The sequence below is a fragment of the Pseudophryne corroboree genome, chromosome 2, assembly GCF_028390025.1.
Source record: "Pseudophryne corroboree isolate aPseCor3 chromosome 2, aPseCor3.hap2, whole genome shotgun sequence".
In the NCBI taxonomy this organism is placed as follows: domain Eukaryota; kingdom Metazoa; phylum Chordata; class Amphibia; order Anura; family Myobatrachidae; genus Pseudophryne; species Pseudophryne corroboree.
The window spans coordinates 570,047,929-570,071,969 of NC_086445.1; the positions used below are offsets into that span (position 1 = coordinate 570,047,929).

General features: G+C 47.7%; 1 protein-coding gene across 3 annotated transcripts in view; it reads right to left on the reverse strand.

Annotated features, from left to right (window-relative positions):
• SH3D21 (SH3 domain containing 21) overlaps window positions 1-23,600 on the reverse strand; it is a 228,756-nt gene extending 205,156 nt beyond the window's left edge. For 2 of the 3 annotated variants that reach the window (XM_063954398.1, XM_063954394.1), the window contains exons 1-2: window positions 23,326-23,600; window positions 5,510-5,670 (exon numbers count right to left, since the gene is read on the reverse strand). In XM_063954398.1, coding sequence (XP_063810468.1) covers window positions 5,510-5,670; window positions 23,326-23,338 — 174 coding nt within the window. In that variant the 5' untranslated portion in view covers window positions 23,339-23,600. Of the gene's footprint in view, window positions 1-5,509; window positions 5,671-23,254 lie in introns of all 3 variants that reach the window. The other variant, XM_063954397.1, reaches the window with a different exon arrangement.
• Between the last annotated feature and the right edge of the window lie 441 nt (window positions 23,601-24,041).

Here is a 24,041-nt window from a genome sequence, read left to right on the forward strand (position 1 = left end):
TTTGATTTAACCTTCTGTGCTGAAGCCTGGATATCACTAAAACCTGCACTGTTGGTGTGCCTTGAGGACCGTGGTTGGGAATGCCTGTCCTAAAAGGAAGCAGGTTCGGGATTCAAGCCTGGATCCTAGTGACCACGGATGCAACTCGCCGAGGTTGGGGAACAGTCACGCAAGGGGAAAGCTTCCACGGAAGATGGTTAAGTCAAGAAACACTTCTTCACATAAACATTCTGGAGTTGAGAGCCATTTACAACGCTCTTCTACAAGCAGCTTCAGGATTGTCCCATACAGATCCAGTCAGACAATGTAACAGCAGTGGCTTACATAAACCGTCAGGGCGGAACGAAAAGCAGAGCGGCAATGGCAGAGGTAACAAGAATACTCCTCTGGGCAGAAAGACACGCACAAGCTCTGTCAGCAATCTTCATTCCGGGAGTGGACAACTGGGAAGCGGACTTCCTCAGCAGACACGATCTCCACCCAGGAGAATGGGGCCTCCACCAAGAGGTCTTTGTGGAGGTAGCAAGTCATTGGGGCGTTCCTCAAGTAGACATTATGGCATCTCGTCTCAACAAGAAGCTTCAGAAATATTGTTCCAGGTCGAGAGACCCACAAGCAATAGCAGTGGATGAACTGGTAACCCAGTGGGTTTTCCAGTCGGTGTATGTGTTCCCTCCACTTCCTCTAATAATAGAGATTCTCAAGATCATAAGAAGAACAAGGGTTCGGGCGATCCTCATTGCCCCAGACTGGCCAAGGAGGGCTTGGTATCCAGATCTTCAGGAGTTACTGATGGAAGATCTTCGGCCTCTTCCTCTTCACGAGGACCTGCTTCTGCAGGGGCCGTTTGTTTATCAAGACTTACCGCGGCTATGTTTGATGGCATGGCTGTTGAGCGCCAGATCCTATCCCGTAAGGGCATTCCCAACAAGGTCATTCCCACACTTATTCAGGTCAGGAAAGGAGTAACGGCTAGACATTACCATCGTATTTGGAGAAAATATGTATCTTGGTGTGAATCCAGGAATTCTCCAACGGTGGAGTTTCAATTAGGACGTCTTCTCCTATTTCTACAGGCTGGTGTGGATGCAGGCGTAAGATTGGGGTCTATCAAGGTCCAAATTTTGGCCTTGTCCATTTTCTTTCAGAAACAATTGGCTTCCCTCCCTGAAGTTCAGACTTTCCTGAAGGGGGTTCTGCACATCCAACCACCATTCATGCCTCCTACGGCACCATGGGACCTTAACGTGGTGTTGCAGTTCCTTCATTCGGAGTGGTTTGAGCCTCTGCAAGAGGTTGAGTTAAAGTTTCTCACTTGGAAAGTGGTCATGCTGTTGGCCTTGGCATCCGCGAGGCAGGTGTCTGAGTTGGGGGCCTTGTCTCACAAGAGCCCCTATTTGATCCTTCATGAAGATGGGGGTGAACTGAGAACTCGTCAGCACTTTCTTCCAAATGTTGTGTCTTCATTCCATATTAACCAACCTATTGTGGTGCCAGTGGCTAATGACACCTCTGCTCCTTCAGAGTTCTTAGACGTGGTCAGAGCTTTGAAGATTTACGTTACGAGGACAGCTCATATTAGGAAAACAGAAGCGTTGTTTATCCTGTATGATCCTAACAAGATTGGGTGTCCTGCTTCTAAGCAGACAATTGCACGATGGATCAGATGTACGATTCAGCATGCTTATTCCAAGGCAGGATTGCCGGTACCGAATTCGGTTAAGGCCCACTCTACTAGGAAAGTAGGTTTTTCCTGGGCGGCTGCCCGGGGTGTCTCGGCTCTACAGCTTTGCCGAGCAGCTACTTGGTCAGGGGCAAACATGTTTGCTAAGTTCTACAAGTTTGACACCTTGCTCGCTGATGACCTTAAATTCGGTCAATCAGTTCTGCAGGAACATCCGCACTCTCCCGCCCGTTCTGGGAGCTTTGGTACATCCCCATGGTACTAAATGGACCTCAGCATCCTCTAGGACGTTAGAGAAAATAGGATTTTATATACCTACCGGTAAATCCTTTTCTCGTAGTCCGTAGAGGATGCTGGGCGCCCTCCCAGTGCTCCTTTTTCCAGCATATTATCATTTCTTCTTGCACAAGTTATCACGTGTTAAGTTGTTGTTCAGCAGTTGCTGTAAAGTTATTCATGCCCGTTGGCATGTGCTTGAGTTGTATGCCATGTTGTGCGGCATGGTTGAAGGTGTGTGAGCTGGTGTGAATCTCGCCACTAGCTTAAAGTAAATCCTTCTCTCGAAGTTTGTCCGTCTCCTCGGGCACAGTTCCTATACTGAGGTCAGGAGGAGGGGCATAGAGGGAGGAGCCAGTTCAAACTGTAAAAAAGTCTTAAGTTCCGAAGGCTCCTGCGGACCCGTCTATACCCCATGGTACTAAATGGACCCTAGCATCCTCTACGGACTACGAGAAAAGGATTTACTGACAGGTATATCAAATCCTATTTTAAATGGTCACTACTATGAAAATTGTGTATAATGTTTTGCAATATAGAATAAGCTACTGCTTACCATTAATGTAACAAAGGATGTATGTTTGTGTATACACAGATGTGTTCTCATACACCTAGCCTCAATACACAATGCAGTGCGAGATTCCTGGTGCGAGTCCTCCCGCAGATCCCGTGCAGCTCTGCTAATGTCGGGCATCTTTTTTTTTTGCAGAAAATATATCTTAAACGCAATGAGGAGACTGTGCTGATTAATATAATATATTATACTTGTATATATAGTGTGACTGAGTCTGTATACAGAGCATAACTGGACTTGTATTGGAAAAGAGCTGCAGCTGCTACATTGTAGCACTATGTACGCAGATTCAGTGACTCAAGGTTCGTACACACTAGTCGAAAAAGTAAACAACGCTGCTCATTTTGACCCTTCCTGAGCAACGTCGTTTACTACATCGACTAGTGTGTACGCTGTAAACCACGAGCGATGAGCAGCCATGCATGCAGCTCAAATTGGACTCATTGACCAAAGCTGCGTGCTCCGGACAGCTGCAGCATGACGTCACTGTGCGATATCGCTAGCAATATCGCACAGTATGTATGGCCGCCGTCGGGCAGCCCGGCCCTGGAGGGGGACACACTAGGCGATGTCGCTCATGGAGCACATTGCTTAGTGTGTACCCACCTTCAGTCGCTCACAGATACACAAGTGACATATATCAAATTAATCAGCACAGTTCCCTCATGCATCCTAATCGCATTGCATTGCCATTAAGATGCATTTTCAGGACAAAGAAGCAAAAAAGACACCTGACTGCAGCAAAGGTGTATGAGGACACATTATTATTCATTTTTTTATTAACAGTTTCTTATATAGTACAGCAAATTCTGTTGCATTTTACAATTAGAAACAACAGTAATATATTATTATTATTATTATTATTATTATTATTATTATCAGAATGTATTTATCAGATGCAACAAAGTGTCCTGACAGCATCCAGGCAACTAACAGTAAAACACACAAATAATACAATAAACTCACACAGACAGTACAGGGAAAGCAACCATTGTGCTCTCTATACAAATGAATGACAGATAGTAATAATGGCAGTCAGTGAGCCAGTGTCCAGTAAGCAGACTGTGCAGGGTGACAATAACACACTGTAGGACGCTGTCACTAAACGCTCACAGTGGAGTGGGGGGAAAGTGAAAGGTGACCTTGGAAAAGATAAGTAATTAGGACAGAGGGCATGAGTTAGGACTGTGAGGAGGGCTGGTAGCCTGTGATGAACAGGTACATTTTCAGAGCATTTGAAGCTCTGCAGAGTGGGCTGGTATAGTGGGCCTGATTCAGATTTGCACAGTATTGCACAGGAGCAGGGAAGTGGCTGTTCAATACCGTAAAAATAAAATGCAAATGCAGCAGGAGGTGCCTGTATGAAATAGGAGTCTGGGACTCCTGGTCGACACCAAAAAGGTCGACACACCGTAGGTCGACACCAATTGGTCGACACGTCTTAGGTCGACATGAACAAGGTCGACGTGGAAAAAGGTCGACATGAGTTCTTTATGTTTTGTGGGTGTCATTTTCTTCGTAGAGTGACCGGGAACTCCAATTAGTGCACCGCGTCCCCTCGCATGGCTCGCTTTTCTCGCCATGCTTCAGTTACCATTCCCAATCGTAGTCCACGTGGATCGTAAAGTATGAAAAAGTTAAAAAAATTGAAAAAATGTGAAAAACTCATGTCGACCTTTTGTCCATGTCGACCTTTTGTCCATTCTGACCTTTTGTCCATGCCGACCTAAGGTGTGTCGACCAATTGGCGTTGACCTAAGCTGTGTCGACCTTTTTGGTGTCGACCTGGAGTCCGGATACCATGAAATAGATGCCTCCTGCATTAATCCGCAATCCGAGTGTTGCATCCTAAGATGGTCACTGCCTTCGGCCAGTCTGCGTAGGCCGAAGCTTACTCAGACTGACCGTTGGAACTGCCCACATTTTGTAGAACAGTCCCAGGTTGCTGCCCCCAATCACTGCAGCTTGTCATTCATACTGCAGCTATAATGAAGTTGATGGTGATGTAATAATGACATTTTCATAATTGGCGTATCTGTAATGGGTGCAGTGTGTGTTGAGTCCCGCATCAGTGCTGCAGCAGAAATCTCCTGGAAAATGGTCCAGGGCCATTTTCCTGGTGATTTGCACATGATATCAGTCACCAGCACAATGCCTGAGTCTACCGTGCCACAGATATAAATGGGCCCGCACGGAGTCTACACAGGGGCCCACTCCACTGTTAAACCGCACCTGTTAACCATGTATTCTACCTTCATTGTTTATGTGTCAAAATGTGAATTTGTGTGGTCTTCTAAGTGCAACACAGTTGTTTATTAATTACATTTTACAAATTTAGTCTCCATTTTCATTCATTTAATTTGGAGCGGCAGTTATTATCTCTTGAATCTTCTATGGAATAATCGAGACAATATTTGTGTGGTATGCTCACACAAAGTCATAATAATTGTAAAAAAAAAATAGGCACTAGTGGCAACTTCTACTCTTAACATTGAAGACATGGGCCTCTCAGTTTTTATGTAGTCTTCAGTAATGCAGCACTCATAATACCTATCATATTGATATTTTGTCTGTAGAGTTCTGCCACAAATCTTTCACCACTGCCAGAACTGGTCTGAAATCCACATTTTACAGCCTTTTTTTGCCTGAAAGGGAAACATTTTTTTTCCAAGTCTTCTGGGCACCCTAGGGGGTAAATTTACCAAGATGGGAATTCTATGTAAGATGGGATGTTGCCAATAGCAACCAATCAGATTTCAGGTATTATCTTGTAGAAGGTGCTAGATAAATGAGAAGTAGAATTTGATTGGTTGCCATGGGCAACATCCTATCTTAAATAGAACTCCCATCTTAGTAAATTTACCCCTCGGAGTCTCACCACTTACTCACTAGGAGGTGGCACCTACTGGTAATACTACTACTAGTACTCTTCATTGATCAACATAACGAGTATTTGTGCTCTGTGATTTTCGTACCTTGACAAAACTTTGGGGGAAGATTCCCCTCTTCCCATTGAGCTCTCCTTCTAGCCACCCTTCCTCGCCTGTTTTCTTCACATTTTTTAATATGTCACCAGCTTTGATGGTTAACTCATCTTCAAGCTGTCCATGGAAATCCACAAGGACCAACATGTCTCCTAGAAGAAAAAAGTAAGTACTGAGAAAGGTTTCTTAGTATTGTCATGTATCATCTAATATCAGTTGCTACTGATTTGTGATACAATTATTTTTACCCATAAGGGACATAGTGGGGAATTCAATTGTAGGCACAGACATCACCGCGGTCAAGAGCTGCACTATATGCAGCCAAAACTTGCAGAAAACTGCTCGCTCCCCATAGTTTAATGAGCACTTTTCTGCAAATTCGGGATTCAACCGGATGGGCGAGGGGTGCGAGATGCGGTGCCATTGCCGGAGTTTAAACACCATAGCAATGGCAATTTGCACCCTTCGCCCGCAATTGAAGTCCCCCCATATATTCCAATAATTGGGACCTATGGGTAAAAATTCAATTCAGAGCAAGTAACTTCCACACTGACTAATACATGCAAATATAAAGTTACATAAAGGCAGACACTGGGTAGGCCTCAACATTAACTAGTAGTATCAAAGTTCACTGTAGGTGAAGCAACTATGACATTCAAAAAGTATAAAGACAGTGTATCTTACTATTAGTGCCATAACTAGCACAAGTGAAGAATCCTGGGGCAAGTAATGTTTATTTTGAGTCTGTAGCATGCTATTCATTAAGTGATGTATGATATAGTGGTCATTTATATTTTGTAAAAGGGTCAGGAGAACAGGTATCATCTCCTGGGGTAGATGACAGTATGGAGCAGGTGAGATATCACACAAGCCTGTTGGTTTGGTGCAACTTGCTTCAACCCGTTTTATTGTACAAAACATAGAAAAAAAACATCAAATGAAATACCTTCCCATCCGGCACTAACTATACACAGGATAATCCTAACTCAATAAAAAAAATATACAAGAAGTTTTTACCAGGCACAGCTCACAGCCTTTTTAACATACCCATACAGCTGAAAACCCTAATTAATCTATGAGGCCAAAAGCCCAAAGATCCGAAGTGTGCCTAAATGGATGGAGAAACCATCCTCTCTTCTTACATCCAACCCAGGATGACAGTCTCTGATTTGGCAACAGTAACCATGGATTTAATCTGCTCTGGTTTCTAGCAGCTACTGTATTGTATTTTCTTATCAGTTTTTTACACTCTCTTAAGGTTTCCTGCTGTCTTCAGTACAGTTAAAGGCCAAATGTTTGGCCACAGCCTGTCCAAAGAGGAAACTTTTCTTCTACCACAAAGCAAAATATCTCATAAATTTGTGAAGCATGCTCATACATACATATTTGTTAATATTTCTAGCAGCTGTGACGTGTTCATCTTGTGGCTGCAGCATAGTTAAAGGGATGTACGCTGGCGTAAATATCCCAGGCCACATGCCACAACTCACATTTTAAGTGCTTAGAGACACTGGTTGGAATATACAGTTAAAGTGGGCCGGATGAAATGCTGTCCAAGTTCGGCAGCTGTGTGGGATGCTGGCTGAACTCTGAAGTTTTTTTAAAAGGGGGAATCATTTACAAGGCATGGTTTTGCCTTGTACATGATTGCCCCTTAAAAAAAACGTCCGAGTTCGACCGGCATCCCACACAGCCGCCGAACTCGGGCGGCATTACATCCGGCCCTGTGTGTTTTTACTTTGACAAAACAGACTAATTAGTGTACCTCCAATATGGCAATCAATCTGGGAGGTTGGGAGGCTCAAGGTGGGGCTTGGTCACATGAGGGGCAAGGCTAATTTTGTATAAATGTTTGGAGGTATAGTTTGGAGTACAGATAAACACAATATTTTGAAATCATTTTACAATACAGGTTGATTGGGATTAAAATTAAATAGTATGCCCTCCAACCAACAATGCAATAATGAGTTTAATTAATGCTGGGTGCACACTAGACAAGTCATTTTCAACCTTTGTAAACCCGTGGCACACTAAACAAGATTTTAAAATTGCCAAGGCACACCATCAGTTTCTTTTTAATTAAATATAATATATACAGGCTCTGTCCGGAAAGTAATGAGACTAAATCCGGGAAAAAATTTTTTTATTGAACTTTTAGATACATAGGGGTAATAATCTTTAAAGTATGACCCTTGAGCATCGATACATTGTTGCCAGCATGTTTGCCTAGCTTGGTACGCCTCCTGGAAGGCATTAACCGGAACGTCCTTGTCGTGGGCGCTTCCACTTTGTCTACGGTCTGAAAACGGTGTCCTTTCAGGACGCGTTTGATCCGGGGGAACAAAAAGAAGTCACCCGAGACTAGATCTAGACTGTAGCATGGTTGAGGCAGTGTAGTCACGTTGTGCTTGGCCAAAAATCCCTCACTTGCAGCGATGTGTGACTTGGCGCATGGTTGTGATGGAGGACCCAGGTAGTGGCAATCTCCTTGCGGATGCGGAGGACCCTATTTCTCAACCGATTGAGCACTCCCGTGTAAAGTGCACCATTGACAGTTTGGCCAGTCGGTAGAAATTCCTTGTGGACCACACCCTTCGAGTCGAAAAAGACAATGAGCATGGATTTGGTCTTTGATTTGCTCATTCGGCCCTTTTTGGGGTGAGGTGACGATGGTGTGTGCCACTCTGCGCTTTGCCTTTTGGTCTCCAGATCGTAACCAAAGATTCAAGTTTCGACACCTGTTATCACTCTGTCAAAGAAATTAGGCTCACTTTGCCCACGCTCCAAAGGTTTGCAGGAAATCGCCACACGCTTGTTTTTTTGATCATGAGTCAAAACCTTGGGAAGCAATCGGGCACACACCTTTCGCATCGCTAATTCATTTGTCAAGATCTCTTGCACAGTCATTTTTGAAAGTCCCAACCTTTCTGCTACCAATATCAGTGGAAAAACCAATAGTAATACCACAACCCTGCCCCCATAGTAATGCCACACACCTGCCACCTATGTTAATACCACACACCTGCCCCCCATAGTAATACCACACACTTGCCCCCCAACAGTAACCTAAAAATAATCTTTCCCTCCCAGCGGGGAGAAGTGAGGAGTGCTGAGATGGGACCAGGCAGCACGGGGCAGCAGTAGGCGGGCGGGTATTCCAGGCGGGAATGCGACGTGCAGTGCATGCCCTATGAATCACCATAGGTCATGGGCCAGCACTTGCGGAAGTGCAGCGCTGCCTAAGCTGGTTATCGATGGTGGCAGCAGCCTGGCACGCATTTCTGGTGGGTGGCGGCGGGCATCTCTGGCGGAAAGTAGAACACCGGTTGAAAACTGCTGCACTAGATGATATACCGGCCCTGCAAGCGAGTTGATTGGTGGGTGTGTACACCCGATATATTTAAGCTTGCTGCCTATCAACATAATCCCATTTTATTTGCTACATACACACAGATTTGCAGTATATTATTGTTAGCGTTGATAGCAAAAGTCTTTCTGTTGCGTACACCCACAAACACATCAGCTGTGGAGCACTGATTCAAATGCCCACCCAGCTGGATGTCTGTTGGTGCATCAGTGGGGCCGCTGTCAAGTCGTGGCAGTGGGCTCTGGCGTCTTACTACCAGTAGCCATGCTGCACAACCATAGGGTTACTCAAGAGCTTGACGTATGTCCAATGTGCATCCGATGGTTTCGTCTTCTATACAAGAGATGGTTCAGAGACGCAACCAGTGGGTGCCTCAATACAAATCCCAGCAGCTACAATCTTTGCTTATTTGTGTACAGTACAAATTGGCAGGCGCGGCAGCATTGACATACATCTCAGAATCAGGTCCATAGACCCAATACTAAATGGATAAGCCCAGAACATCATCACCAATTTTATATACGAGGCATCTCTGCGTCAGAGGGATGAGGAACACCTCTGTTATGTAACTTATGAAACAAACACAACAGGCACAAATGTTATCACAAAAGACTCCTTATCTCTATATTACTATATTTAGAGTAAATGAAATAATACTTTTATTTAGAGAAATTGAAAGCAATTAAATCAATTACTTAAGCCACTCCTGTGTATATTCTGTGAAGCATCACTAAACTCTGGTTATTGTGACACTCACAGGAATGTGTGAACAACATCTGCATAAACCTCAACACATTCATTGGTTTTTTTTTTTCATTCTGTTTTTATTTCTTACAGATAATAAGATGATTCTTTGGACATATATGTTTTTTCTGGAAGTGAATTGAGAAAACCTATGTTGTGTCATGTGATTTTACGTCACAGTATGTTATTTTGTGCCAAGTGTCTTTGATTATTTAACACATATATGAAATTATGACTCATGTATTTGTCACTTGCAGTAAAGTCAATTGCAGAAACTACAGAAGTGCAGGGCATGTGATATCATGTGCCTATATACCTTTTACCATTTACGGTGCAATGCGTGGATTTAGAGGTCTATATGAAAGATTTACAATTGTGAATAATTTATCATCTTATTTAAGCAGGCAGGCACATCAGGGGGTATTCGATCAAATGAATGTCGACAGTTCATAGTGTCATATCACATGGGTAGACATGACCCTGTTGACATTCTCATGCTGACCTGCTGACTCTCGACTAGTCATACCACACACAATCAGGGCACTCCTTGGTGACTGCATGCCAGGTACGTGAGTGACAACTACGGAAGAAGGCACATTCCCTGTAGCATTTGCTCCCAGCAAAATGATGCGATTTCTACACTACATCAGACAGGTGCAATCAAGCTTTATCCTGTACTTTTAATGGGATATCGTACCCTCAGGGCTCACATTGGGGGAGACTAATCAAAGCTTGGAGAGAGATAAAGTGGAGAGAAAAGACCAACCAATCAGCTCCTGTTATTTTTCAAACACAGCCTGTAAAATGACTGTTAGTATTAATTTAAAGCATAAACGTTAGACGAGAGTCAGAAGAGTTGAAACTAACAAAGAGGTAATCCTAAACTGGTTAAGAAGTGTTTAGAAAAGATCCTTTTTATAATAATAATAATTTTATTTCTATAGCACATTTTTCCAGTAGGACTCAAAGTCACTTTACAAGCATCAAAAAAAAGCAGAGGTTTAAATTACAGTCCGAAAAAACAAACCGAACAACAGTGAACATAGGGGGTCATTCCGAGTTGATCGCAGCCAGCAACATTTTGCTGCTGGTGCGATCAACTAAACCACGCCTATGGGGGAGTGTATTTTAGCTTAGCAGGGCTGCGATCACTTTCTTCATAACCAGCGTCGTTGGGTAATGACGCGTGTGCGCAATGCGCACGCCGCGCATGTGCATTCCAAACCCGTTCGCACCGCAGCGAAGAACCACAGCGTGCGAACAGGTCGGAATGACCCCCATAGGGCTTTATTCAGATTTGTTAGCAAACCCAAAAAATTAGGGGTTGGGCAAAACCATGCAGGTGGGGCAGATGTAACACGTGCACAGAGAGTTAGATTTGGGTGGGGTGTATTCAAACTGAAATCTAAATTGCATTGTAAAAAGAAAGCAGACAGTATTTACCATGCACAGAAACAATATGACCCACCAAAATCTAAATCTCTCTGCACATGTTACATCTGCCCCACCTGCAGTGCAAAACGGTTTTGCCCAATTGCTAACTTTCTTGGTTTGCTAACAAACCTGAATAGCCCCCACAGTGAAGATATCGGGCAGAATGAACTAAAAGGTGCAGCCATTTTGATTTATAAATTCCACAGGTTACATAATCCACCCAAGAAAGGTACCAGGCGAGGCAGCCATTTTGGACGCACTACATAGGTTACACTAAGTGGAATAGCAGATATTACACAAAATGGGGAAGTTGCATTGTATTATAGCTAGAGGCAGAGCCCTCATATATGAATTAGTTCCACCCACTGGCGTACCAGACAAGGCAGCTATCTTAGTTGCATTACATAGGTTACAATGTGTGAGATAAGCCATAACCTCATAAATATTGCGAGTCATACCCTCAAACCCATAAAACTCTGGATTACCTACAAAGATCCACAATGAAAGCAGGGATGAGCTCTCTGTTATGTCTCATTAGGGGATCCATTAAGGATACCGACATTCAGAATACCGACGCCGGCATCCCAACACTGACTGAAATGCTGGCACCGGGGTCCCGAACGCTGGAATCCATCGATCCCTGCCGGGAGTCCTCAGTCCTAATCCTCAGGGGTGGGGGGGGGGTGTTCGGGGAGTGTGTGTGGAGGTTAGGGTTAGGCGGTGGGGGGAGGGATAGGGTTAGACTGCGGGTAAAGGAGGATTAGGGTTAGGCACCTCCGAGGAGGGTTTGGAGTTAAGCTGCGGTGGTTGGGCAGGGGTGGGGGGTAAGGTTAGGGATATGGCTGCGGGAAGGGAGGGTTGGGGGGTAAGGGTAGACATATGCCCAACCCAGCCTCCTACATCACTCACTGCCTCCAGTGAGTGTGACAGACAGGCAACATCTCTCGACCCGCAGCAACTACATGAAGGAGATGTAAGATAAATGAAAGGGTCTTCAATAATTCTATAAGGGAAGACAGAGGGTTAAAAAAAAAGGGGGGGGGCAACGGGGACAAACTAAATGTATTATATAATGGGGACAAGTGGCAAAATGTAATGAAATATGTTGCAGGGGGAGGAAAGGTCTCACAACTCGATTAAACATGTAAGGGACATGTGGCATGAATTCATTGAAGCACGCATTAACTAAAATTAAAAAGGGACAGGTGACACATATTAATTAAACCCACTGTCTCTCCCTGTCACCCACTACCTCCCCCTGTCACCAACTGCCTCTCCCTATCACTAACTGCCTCCTCTTGCCTTTCCCTGTCACCCACTACTTCCCCCTATTACCCTCTGCCTATTTGTCACCCACTTCCACCTCCTGCCTCCCCGTCCCCAACTGCCTACGCCCATCACCAAATGCATCTCCCTGCACACCACTGCCTCTTCATGTAACCAACTGACTCCTTATGTCTCTTCCTGTCACCTTCTACTCTCTGTCATCCACTGCCTTATCACCAACTGCCTCCCCGTCACCTACTGCCTCTCCCTATCACCAACTGCCTCCTCCTGCTTCTCCCTTCCAACCTCTGTCTCTTCCTGTCACAAACTGCCTACCCGTGTCACAGACTGCCTCCTCTTTCCTCTCCATCACCCTGTGCTCTCCCCCCCTCTCACCACCTTCCTCCTCCTGCCACACCCTGTCATCCATTATCTCTCCCTGCCATCCCCTGAATCTCCCTGCAACCCTCAGCCTCCCCCAAAGCCTTCACAGAGAGATTGACTTAACATTTGCATGAATGTATCAAAAAACACATGTAAGGCGAACGTCCCAACAATGTGAACAAAATGAAGTGATCAAATTAATAGTCTTTTCAATTGTTTTGTGCCTTTGGAGTGCTTCTTTGCATGTACGGCCTGCTGACCACACATGTATCATGCCCATTCTGCAGTAGCTTGCAAAGCACTCAGAACTGATCTCTGAGGTACTCCACTGGTCAACCTTCCTTCCTCTGAGCTTATGCTAGTTCCTTCTAAATTAACCTTTAGCAATTTCCCCATCCTACAGTTAAATAGAGGCTCATTCAGTTGTGGTTGTTCTTGCTGCTGCTGTTGCTATCTTTTGCTGTATGCAATTGCTTTTATATGCTAATATGGGCAGAAGCTAACCTGAGCATAGGGACGCCCACTGCAGTAGCATCGTTTCCGTCCAACAGTGTATAATTGCATTGGTACCATCATTGCAAATCGGAACATGTCACAGAGTCTGAGTGCCTCTGTAGACGTGCAGGCTGAGCTGCTCTCCCGGGATGCAGAGAACTCTCCAGTAGCAAGTAAGATCGCAACTGCTAATTTATGCATGCCCAGAAAACGCTGTTTGAACGACCATGACATGCCTGCGTTTACCCGACCAATCCCCGTTACCACCCCCAAACACTGTCTTCCTGTCACATTGCGAGTAATTCCTTGGTGCGACCACAATCGCAAATCACTTGCTGCGCCTGCGCACTGTGTCTCAGACACATGTTTAGTAGAAAACATTGACTGATGTGCGTACAATAGCCGCTTTGCAACTGCACCTGAATGAGCCTCCTAATGCCTTGCTAGGTAATAGATATCCACTGACAAAGCCTGCTGCCTATCAATGTTGCCAGCCCATAGCTACTTGTAATCAGTGTATGGCTATTCTCTATAGAAGTGCCTTTTAGTGGCAGTACCGTTTATATCACATGACAGTTTGTGAGAACATGTATTGCTTGCTAAGTGCAGGCCATGTACTCTCATTAATGGAGAAAGAATTGACTGCATAGGAGAGGAATGGGTTAAACATCCTGTGAGGGGGTGTACCCAGAAGTGAGGTAGTACAGCCTTAGGAAAAAGGGGAGGGTGAGGTATATATATAGACTGCAGCGGCCATTTTAGGCCTCTTTGCTGCTTGAATCTCTTTGGGGTAAGTCTGCCTAGCAGATCGTTTTCCCCTTTCATATTTCAAATATTGTGATGGCCTCCAGCCGCCCTCGTCGTTCTGCAGGCGCCCCGGCCCGTTATCAGGCCAGCGAAGCCGAACCCGGGGCCGGGAACTCCGGTGCGGGGGAGGCTGTGTCTGGGCTTGGGGCTACCGCGGGACCGTCGGATGCACGGCGCCGGACGCGCTCATCCGGCGGCACTGCGGTCGCGAGTGAGGCTACTGGCGGCCGCGGTGGGCGGCAGGGAACGGCCCGGAGGTCTGGTATCCTGGAGGGAGGGGACCAACGGTCCTCACCTCCGGGCTCAGCTGCGGGCGTTGGGGCGGCGGTGGCCCGCGGGCGCGCGCTGGCGCGCCTCGCTGGACGCCGCCCGGCTACCGCTACAGTGTCCTTCAACCAGTCTCCCCTGCCAGGGCCGCTTGCAAGGTCCACGCGGCGGGGGAGAACTGGCAGAGCAGCAGAGGCTACGGCGATCCGGCCTGGGCCCGATGAGGTGCCCAGTGCGGGATCGTTGGGTGCAGGTGTTCCAGGAGGCGCTGGGGCGCGCGCACGGCTGGCGCGCGCATCAACGCGCGGCTCCGGCGGCGTCGCGCGCACACGTGTGCGCGCAGCGCTGCCGCATGGATCAATGTCCCCTCATCCCTCCCCGCAACGGAGTAATTCCGGCGGGGCGAGGGGGTCAAATAGGCCTGGCAGTGATCAACCAGGTTTGCGGCGCTTGTCCGCCAGCAGTGTAGGAGGGAGGGACAGCATGGCACCGCGGCCTACACATGAGGCAAGGAGCAGTGCCCTCATCGCCGCAGGGGTCCCTGGGCGGGCAGGCTCGGCAAGCGGGGGGGGGTTTAGGTCCGGGGTGAGGCACCCTGTCAATACGGACCTTTCCCCGCAAGGCCGACCGGTTTGTGGTCCTGATGGGTCATGGCTTCCCGTGCCCATCAGTGGGTCCACACGGCGCGTTCCACCCGCTCGACACCCAGCGGGGGACGCTCCGTCGCCAGGGGGTGCGGATGTAAATCAGGACGCTTTCACTACGGCCCTCGCCACGGTGGTCGCAGCTTTGGGCCCGCTCTCAGCGGCCCCCGACCGCGAGGTCGGGTCAAGGGGGTTTCCTAGCGGAACGGGCGCGGGCTCAGCCGCGCAGAGGGTCGCGCGGGCGTGCCGTGAGCTTGGTGCGGCCGCGGCCCAGCTGCAGCAGCAGCCACGGCTAGGTGGGAATGTGCGTTCACGTAGCACGCCATCGCATGGTAGGGCTAGGCCCTCGCCACTTTCTGTCTCTGGGTCCTTTTCCCCCTTTTTGCCCGCAGTTGATCGGAATGATACGGAGGGAGCGGAATCGGAAGTTGAGGACGTTTCATACATCGCCCCGGATGAATCTGGATCCGATCATTCTACGGCTTCAGGTGAGGCGGAGCAGTCACTGTCGGTCGCGAGTACTTCCTCAAGTTCTCGCAGCTCGTCCTCTTCTTCCTCGTCTTCCTCCTCCTCCCTTTCCTCGGCAGTATCCAACATAAGTAGCACGGCCAAGGCGAGGAAGCAGGCGATCAAATACGCCAAAAAGGCAGCCGGGAGACAGGAGCGGCATAAGAGGCGAAGGCGGGTTAGCAAAGAATCTCGCAAGGCTAGGAAGCGACGCGACTTGCCGGGCGTGGTCCGCTGCGAATATACAGCTGTCATGCGAGGGCTCAGGGATAGCTGCAGCAAAAGCATCCGCAAAGGAGACTTCGTAGATATCTTCGTCTTGACGAAGGGCGCGAAGAAGGAATTCAAGGCAGCTACCGCTAAGGAGGGCATAGGGGCCGAGGCATTTCGCACGTTCGATAATTGGCTTGCAGGGTTCTGGGTTTTCGCGGCTTGTTACCTCGAGGACAGGCCAGACGAGCACATGAACATCATCCGGTACCTGCACCTCGTGCACGACATGCAGCGCACGTCGGCGGATGATGAATGGCGTAGGTATGACGAGGAGTTCAGAGAAAAACAAGATGGGTTGTACATTATGGACTTTGGGTTCAAAGACGTGGAGGTCTGGCTTAGGGTCACCAGGGCTTCGCAGCAGACCACGGAGCCCCGGGGCGCTGGGGCGGACGGACCCCGGGTTGGCCCGTCCGCCCAGGCGCTCGGCGGGGTCGGGGGGTCGGCCAAGCAAGTTAGGTCGGCCTTCCGGACTGGTAAACAGGCAGGAAATAAAGGGTTATGCTTCGCGTTTAACAACGCGGCATGTACATACGGCAAGCAGTGTCGGTTCCGCCACGCTTGCCTGCATTGCGGGGGTTTCCACCCGGCCTCCTCCTGTTTCAAGAATGCTCGGCAGGGTCCCCGCGCTAAACAACCCTATTCGAAGGGAGCTCCCGGCGGGAGTGCTCCGCAGGGCACCAACGCCAGTTAGGATAGAGGCTATGCGAAAATGGCTCAATTGGTATCCGAATAAGGTCGATGCCAGGTTTTTGTTCGAAGGTTTTAGTTTTGGTTTCCGCTTGCCTGTTGCAAGCGAGGTTACAGTTAGGGCGCAGAGGAACCTTCAGTCGGCTAGGTCCTTGCCTTTAGTGTTGCGCGAAAAAGTCGATAAGGAGGTCAGGCTGGGCAGGATGGGGGGGCCTTTTCCTGCTCCCCCCGTGGCTGACCTCGTCATCTCCCCGGTGGGGGTGGTGCCCAAGAAGACACCTGGGGCCTTCCGTCTGATACAGCACCTTTCCTACCCACCGGGGGCCTCGGTAAACGACGCTATACCTCAGGGCCATTGCTCGGTGGTATATCAGTCGTTTGACGAGGCGCTTAATTTGGTCCGCAGCTACGGAAATGGGGCCCTCATGGCTAAGATTGACGTCGAATCCGCTTTCAGGTTGCTACCCCTCCATCCGGACTCATTTCGTTTTATGGGATTCCGGATTGGAGCGGAATATTTCATCGACAAATGTTTGCCGATGGGATGTTCCGTTTCATGCTCGTATTTTGAACGTTTTAGCACCTTCCTGCACTGGTGCGTGGAGTCTTCGTCGGGTGGGCACGGAGTTGCCCATTACCTCGATGATTTCCTTTGTACGGGTCCGGCAGGTTCGCCGCGGTGCGGCAACCTGCTTTTCAGTATACGAGCTTTGTTTTGTCACTTCGGAGTGCCAGTTGCCGAAGACAAAACGGAGGGGCCGATCTCTTGCCTGTCATTTCTGGGTATCGAGATCGACACAGTGGCGGGCGAGTGTCGCCTGCCTTTAGACAAAGTGGCTAAGCTTCGCGAGGTCATTGGCCAGTTCCTGGGCTCGCGTAAGGTTAAGCTGCGACAGGCGCAATCCTTGCTGGGCATGTTTAACTTTGCTTGTCGGGTCATCCCGATGGGCAGGGTTTTCTGCCGGAAGCTGGAAAGAGCAACCGCGGGATGCGCCCGGCCGCACCACTTTGTAAGGTTGTCAGCCGAGATAAAAAGAGATCTGGCAATCTGGGCCTCGTTCCTGGAAGGTTTTAACGGGGTTCGGATATGGCTAACACCTACGACAGATAGCGCCAGATTGCAGCTTTTCACAGACGCGGCGGGAGCATCCGGTTTTGGATGCTATCTTGAAGGAGCTTGGTGCGCAGCAGCATGGCCAGCGGAGTGGCATCGGGCTGGTCTCACTAGGGACCTGCTGCTCCTGGAGCTTTTTCCCATCATGGTTGCGCTGGAGATTTGGGGCGAGCGGCTAGCGCATCGCAGCATCCTGTTCAGATGCGACAATCTGGGCGTGGTGCATGCGATTAACAACCAGAGGGCTAAATCGCTCGTGGTGCTGAGGGTCCTGGGGCAGTTGCTGCTTACTTGTTTGCGCAGGAACGTGTGGTTCCGTGCGCAGCATGTGCCGGGTCTGGAGAACGGGGTCGCTGATGCGCTATCGCGAGGACACTGGGATAGGTTTTACTTGCTGGCTCCCGAGGCCGATCAACAGGGTTTTCATTGTCCCGGTTATGTCTGGCAGGTCATCGAGCCGGAATGGAAGGGCTAGCGCTGCGGTCGGTCGCGCCATCCACGCTTAAGGCTTACGAACAGGCCTGGAGCGAATGGGAAGACTTTACCAGAGGACGGAAGCAGCGAGGTAAGAGCGGGCAACGGATGATGCTTTCTTTTATTTGGCAGCTTTATGTTTCGGGTAGGTCTAGAGCAGTGGTGTCCCGGTACCTGGCTGGCATTGCGTTTTTCTGCAGAATTAAAGGTGTTCCCGATCTGACAAAAAGCGGGATTCTGCTTAAAGCTATGAAAGGATGGGCGCGCGTTGCACCTACGCCACCAGACAGAAGGAGGCCCATCGATGCAGCAATGTTGCCGGGCATCATTGGGTCGGTGGGAGCCATAGCATCGTCTTTGTTTGAATCGCTGCTTTTCAGATTGGCTTTTTCTATGGCCTACCATGGTGCCTTTAGGATTTCGGAGTTGGTAGCTCCTTCTAAGCGTACGGATTCGCGCATGCTGGTGGGTGACGTGGTGGTGAGTGAGGGGTCCGTGCTGTGCAGACTGCGACGCTCTAAGACGGACCAGGTGGGAAAGGGCCGATGGGTCACCCTGGTCCCGGCATTGGATGAGAACATATGCCCAGTACGGTTGGCGGTACAATATGAAGCAGTAAGGCCCGACTGTCAGGGGTCGTGGTTGATGCACTATAATGGGCTGCCAGTAACTAAGTTCCAATTTCGGTGGATGATGGGTCGCTGTCTGTCGAGCTTGGGCCTTTCCCCCTCCCACTTCGGTACACACTCCTTCCGCATTGGGGCTGCTACGGCGGCAGCGGCAGCGGGTTTTTCGGGAGCCCAGATCCAGGCGGTGGGACGATGGAAGTCGTCCTGTTATAAACGGTACATTCGCCCCGTCGCCTGAGATTCTTTGCATAAACGTAGCTGGCAGCGATAAGTTAGAGTAAGTTAAAGTTTTGCTTGTTTTATGCAAATGTTATGTTCACTATATGTTGGTTCGTTTACCCGTTTGTGATCCTACTCAGGGATTAGCCACTTGCCGCTGCGGGCGTGAGCCGGCAGCGGGGGTCTGGAGTTATTTTGCTATTTTTGCCTGACTTGACGGACTGAATTCTAATCATTTAATTCGGCTAATCTGTGCTATCAAAGTCCCTCAGCAGGTTTTTTATGCTTTCACCTCCAGCTGAGTTATTTCATGTTTTACCCTCTTTTTTTCATACCCCCTCCCCCCCCCCCCCCCCCCCCGTTTTTATTTTCGTTTATTTTACCTTTCCCCTAAAGTCTTAATTGCTTCGCTCTAAATTTATTAGTATATCGGGAGATCGGCTAGGCCGTGACTACTGCGGCTTAGGAACTATGAACAAAGAAATTTTTCTTTTTTGGCAGATCCTTCAGGTTAATGCAATTTCTATCTTCTGGTATAGATTTTAGTAACACATTTTACCCCTTTTTCCTTCCATTCAGGTTGTTGCGCTGATGGCTTGCGCGTTTGGGTGGTTGGCCACTCTTATGTCTTTTGGGCAGCTAGATCCTTGGCCTCGGATACGGCTCAAAGGTTCCCTGGAGGTCAGGGAATCAGATGGCTTGGTTGGCGAGGAATGATGTGGACAGATCTATTGAGTAGATTAGTCAGTCAAGCTAGGAAGCATGGTGTTCCCAAGGTGTTGGTTGTCCACTTAGGTGGAAACGACCTTGGGAAGAGGACTTCTTTGGAGCTAAGGTGGGCCATGATACAGGATCTGGCAAAGGTGGCCGCAGCATGGGCCAATTGCGTATTGGTTTTTTCCCTGATGGTGCCAAGGTTGAATTGGCGCGGTGTGGAGGACGGACGCGTAATAGATGAGGCCAGGATAAAGGTGAATGGGGCGGTGGCGAAGTGGGTCTTGGCTCACGGAGGCAAAGTGGTTCGCCACCCCAGGATTCGGTTCCGAGACAAACACCTTTTTCGGCCTGATGGTGTGCATCTATCCGATGAGGGGATGATGTTTTTCCTGGAGGATCTGTTTCTAGTGTTGCAGGAGTTAGGGTAGCTTATGGTGGCGGTGCGAGGACTCTGGGTGGGAGTCCTTCGCTGTTGGCGGAAAAGAACGGCAGTTTGTAGTTGTATCGCTTATATATAGGTAGTAAGTTTCAGTTTATTTGGTTTAGGTGCACTCACCTCCATCGACTTAATGGCCGCTCGACCACCCATCCGGGAGGCAGCGGCAGGGCACCCAGGAGCGGTGGGAAGTCACTGTGGGGGTTGTGTTGACACCTATTACCGGTTTTTGATAAGGTGTTGGACGGTTTCGGTCAGTTTAATAATTTAACCTTACCAATAGTTAATTGAGCCGTTCTTTTTTCTGCCACCATTTTGCCGGCTGATTCGGCAGCTTAACAAATTTTCCATTCACAGGTTTGCTATGGTTAGGGTCAAATAAATAGCTAGCAATTTTTCTGCCAAAATCATGTCTCCGTGTCTTTATTTACTGAGTTTTAGAAGGTAACTAAGGTTTACTTTAAGAAGGGGGTACACCAATTACTACTAGGATGTTTAGGAGAAAGAATTGACTGCATAGGAGAGGAATGGGTTAAACATCCTGTGAGGGGGTGTACCCAGAAGTGAGGTAGTACAGCCTTAGGAAAAAGGGGAGGGTGAGGTATATATATAGACTGCAGCGGCCATTTTAGGCCTCTTTGCTGCTTGAATCTCTTTCCCGCCCTCCCGCCCTATGGGGATGAAGGTTGTCTTAAATCATGCGGAGTGCATTGGCGTTTTGATTGCTGGCTGGTTTTTCATTCGTTGGCTATTTATTGGCGGAAAAGAACGGCAGTTTGTAGTTGTATCGCTTATATATAGGTAGTAAGTTTCAGTTTATTTGGTTTAGGTGCACTCACCTCCATCGACTTAATGGCCGCTCGACCACCCATCCGGGAGGCAGCGGCAGGGCACCCAGGAGCGGTGGGAAGTCACTGTGGGGGTTGTGTTGACACCTATTACCGGTTTTTGATAAGGTGTTGGACGGTTTCGGTCAGTTTAATAATTTAACCTTACCAATAGTTAATTGAGCCGTTCTTTTTTCTGCCACCATTTTGCCGGCTGATTCGGCAGCTTAACAAATTTTCCATTCACAGGTTTGCTATGGTTAGGGTCAAATAAATAGCTAGCAATTTTTCTGCCAAAATCATGTCTCCGTGTCTTTATTTACTGAGTTTTAGAAGGTAACTAAGGTTTACTTTAAGAAGGGGGTACACCAATTACTACTAGGATGTTTAACAGCCAAGTGTAAAAGCAGGAATTCTTTCTGCAAATCAAGATTTAAAAAACAAAAATATGGAAAATAAAAAGGATCTGAATAGTATGGGAACAATAATCAGGAGTTATCAGTACTGGACAATGGGGTTCCTTCCCGATGCAGTTTTATGGGAGAGTGTTTTTGTTTGTTTTTTTGTCACATTGCTACTAGTGTAAAAGAAACATTCCAAAACACACGAGTGACACAGGTAATAACTCATGATTAATTTGAGACAAAGAAAAATTAATTGATTAATTGAAGTAGATGATTAATTGAAGTAGATGGTTGCAAAATGCTATTAGGCAGGACACTGCAGAGTTCTAGGTGGACCAGTAATACTGCAAAGGCAGACGTGGACTGATAATAAAAGCTTACGACTAAATTCAAGTTGGCTAAAGGACCTCTGACGTCAACTGGGGGAGGAACAAGGTCATAACATGGTAACCAAAATGTACTCTAGCGGGCTGGCCCTTCTTTCGGGCTCGGTGGCTTGCTCCGCTAGCCACTAGGTTACTAAAGGGAGTAGTTGTTGGCGTGGATAGTGAAAGTGCTATCCCGCCATCCTTGCTCCTCCCCCTGTTGTCAGAGGTCTGCAAATATATCACATGCATTTTGCAGTTTGCACTTTTTTTACTTGTACAGTAACTGACATTTAAGTGGCATTGTACCTTTGTGTACTGTGTTAGTAAATTGCTATCTATGTATTTTATTTAGCCACAATGCATGTGACTGGGTAAAAAATTGTGAGCCAACTTTTTAAATTGATTAGGAGTGTCCCCCTCTCATAGCTGAGAAATGGTATGGTCAGTGCTGTGCCGGATATTGGGAGTTGGTATGGGTCATTAGGTCGACCACACTTAGGTCGACAGTCATTAGGTCGACCACTTTTGGTCGACATGCATTAGGTCGACATGGTCTCTAGGTCGACATGTTCATTAGGTCAACATGAACAAGGTCGACATGGGAAAAGGTCGACAGGAGTTTTTTTTAAACTTTTTTTGGTGTTGTTTTCTTCGTAAAGTGACGGGGAACACCAGTTAGTGCACCATGTCCCCTCGCATGGCTCTCTTCGCTCGCTCGCAGGTTACTATTCCCAATCATAGTCCACGTGGATCGTAAAGTATGAAAAAGTTCAAAAAATTTTAAAAAAAATTGAAAAATGCATGTCGACCTAGTGACCATGTCGACCTCATGCATGGGTCGACCTAATGACTGTCGACCTAAGTGTGGTCGACCTAATGACCGTATCCCCTGCACTTGCTGACACATGAGCTGTGGGCTGTGTGCCACGGAAAGGTGACACTGCTGGGGCAGCTCTGACCCTCTCTCAGCATAAGAGACTGGACACAGGTGATTGGGAACAACCTGGAGTCTCAGCAACATATACTGTACTGTTCTCTGCTAGGTGCTGGGAACTCAGTCTACAGGGACAAAGGTTATCTCTTATTGACTTAATGATACCACAAATAAATAGAACCCTGCCCTATACAGCCTAGAATCAGTGAACATATGTTGGGCATTCAATACCCCACTGTACACAAAAAGAATACTAAAATAATACAGAGCACATTTTACTTACAGGTAATAATCATCATCATCCAAACTGCATATAAAGAGAGGAAGCATGTATGTACATTGTCTTTCTATGAAATAGCCTACAGTGTTTGTTTATTTCATATATATTTCTTTGCATGTAAAAAAAACTAACATCAATAAGTCAACAGAACAGTAACACAAACATCACTGTAACAACCCTACTCCAGCTAAATGCTACTCTGTACAGCCTACATATGGTTTCTTTCCTACATGCTCACTTTATACCTCCCAACATGCCCCTCTCCAGGAGGGACTAAATGTTCTGCTTCTGGACTTCCCTCTTAAATTATGATTGTCTTCACCTGTGGTAAGACACCTTTCTTAACCATGAACCTGTTCAACACAGGTGCCTGCAATCATAAATTAAGAGAGAAGTCTAGAAGCAGAGCATTGTGTCCCTCCTGGAGAGGGGCATGTTGGGAGGTATGTCACTTACCTGTCACTTTACAGTATTACCGTTCTTTACCATACACGCGTGGAGCAGCAACCATCACTGCTAGCACTTACCCTGTGTGCTCATGTTGTGGCCGGGACTTGTGGCTGCTGCTGGCCACTGTACAGAAATTACATCCAATTATATGTCATAAGGCCCTGCGGTGGCCCCAGCTTCCTGCTTACTACAATCAAGAGCAACTTTCTGTAGCAGCAGCAGCAGCAGTAGTAGTAGTAGTAGTAGTTCCTTATGATCCTGCAGCAGCAGCTCAGTCACAGAGGAAGGAGCAGAGAGCTTGCCTTAACACGAGCTAAGGATTGGCTGGTGGGAAACAGGAAAGGCGAGATAAAGGAGTGAATGTGAGGAGAGACACACGCACACTCTGATTACACTTTACAGAAAGCAGGAGAGGAGTGAACAGGTTTTACAAGTGTTAAAACTTATAGAATAAAGCATAGGTTATACACTGTAGAAACTGGTATGTATTTGTAATAAGACAGGAATGTCCTTGAGATGAGTATGAGTAAGGTTCAAAGCAACCAATCAATCCCTCGAGATTTACATGTGTGATTCCTGCTCAAAATACTCCAGACTGATCTATATCTCAGGGTAACCCATTTTAGCCACTTATACCCCTTTCAGACTGGCAGAACCGGGTTGCACCCAGGAATTTGTACAAGAGTGCGACCTGGCTTGAGACCCCTTTCAGACTTGCCAGGTTGATGGCGTCACCGCCAACGCTATAAGAGGCGGCGCTTGGAGATGATTATCTCCAAGTGCCGCCTCCTCC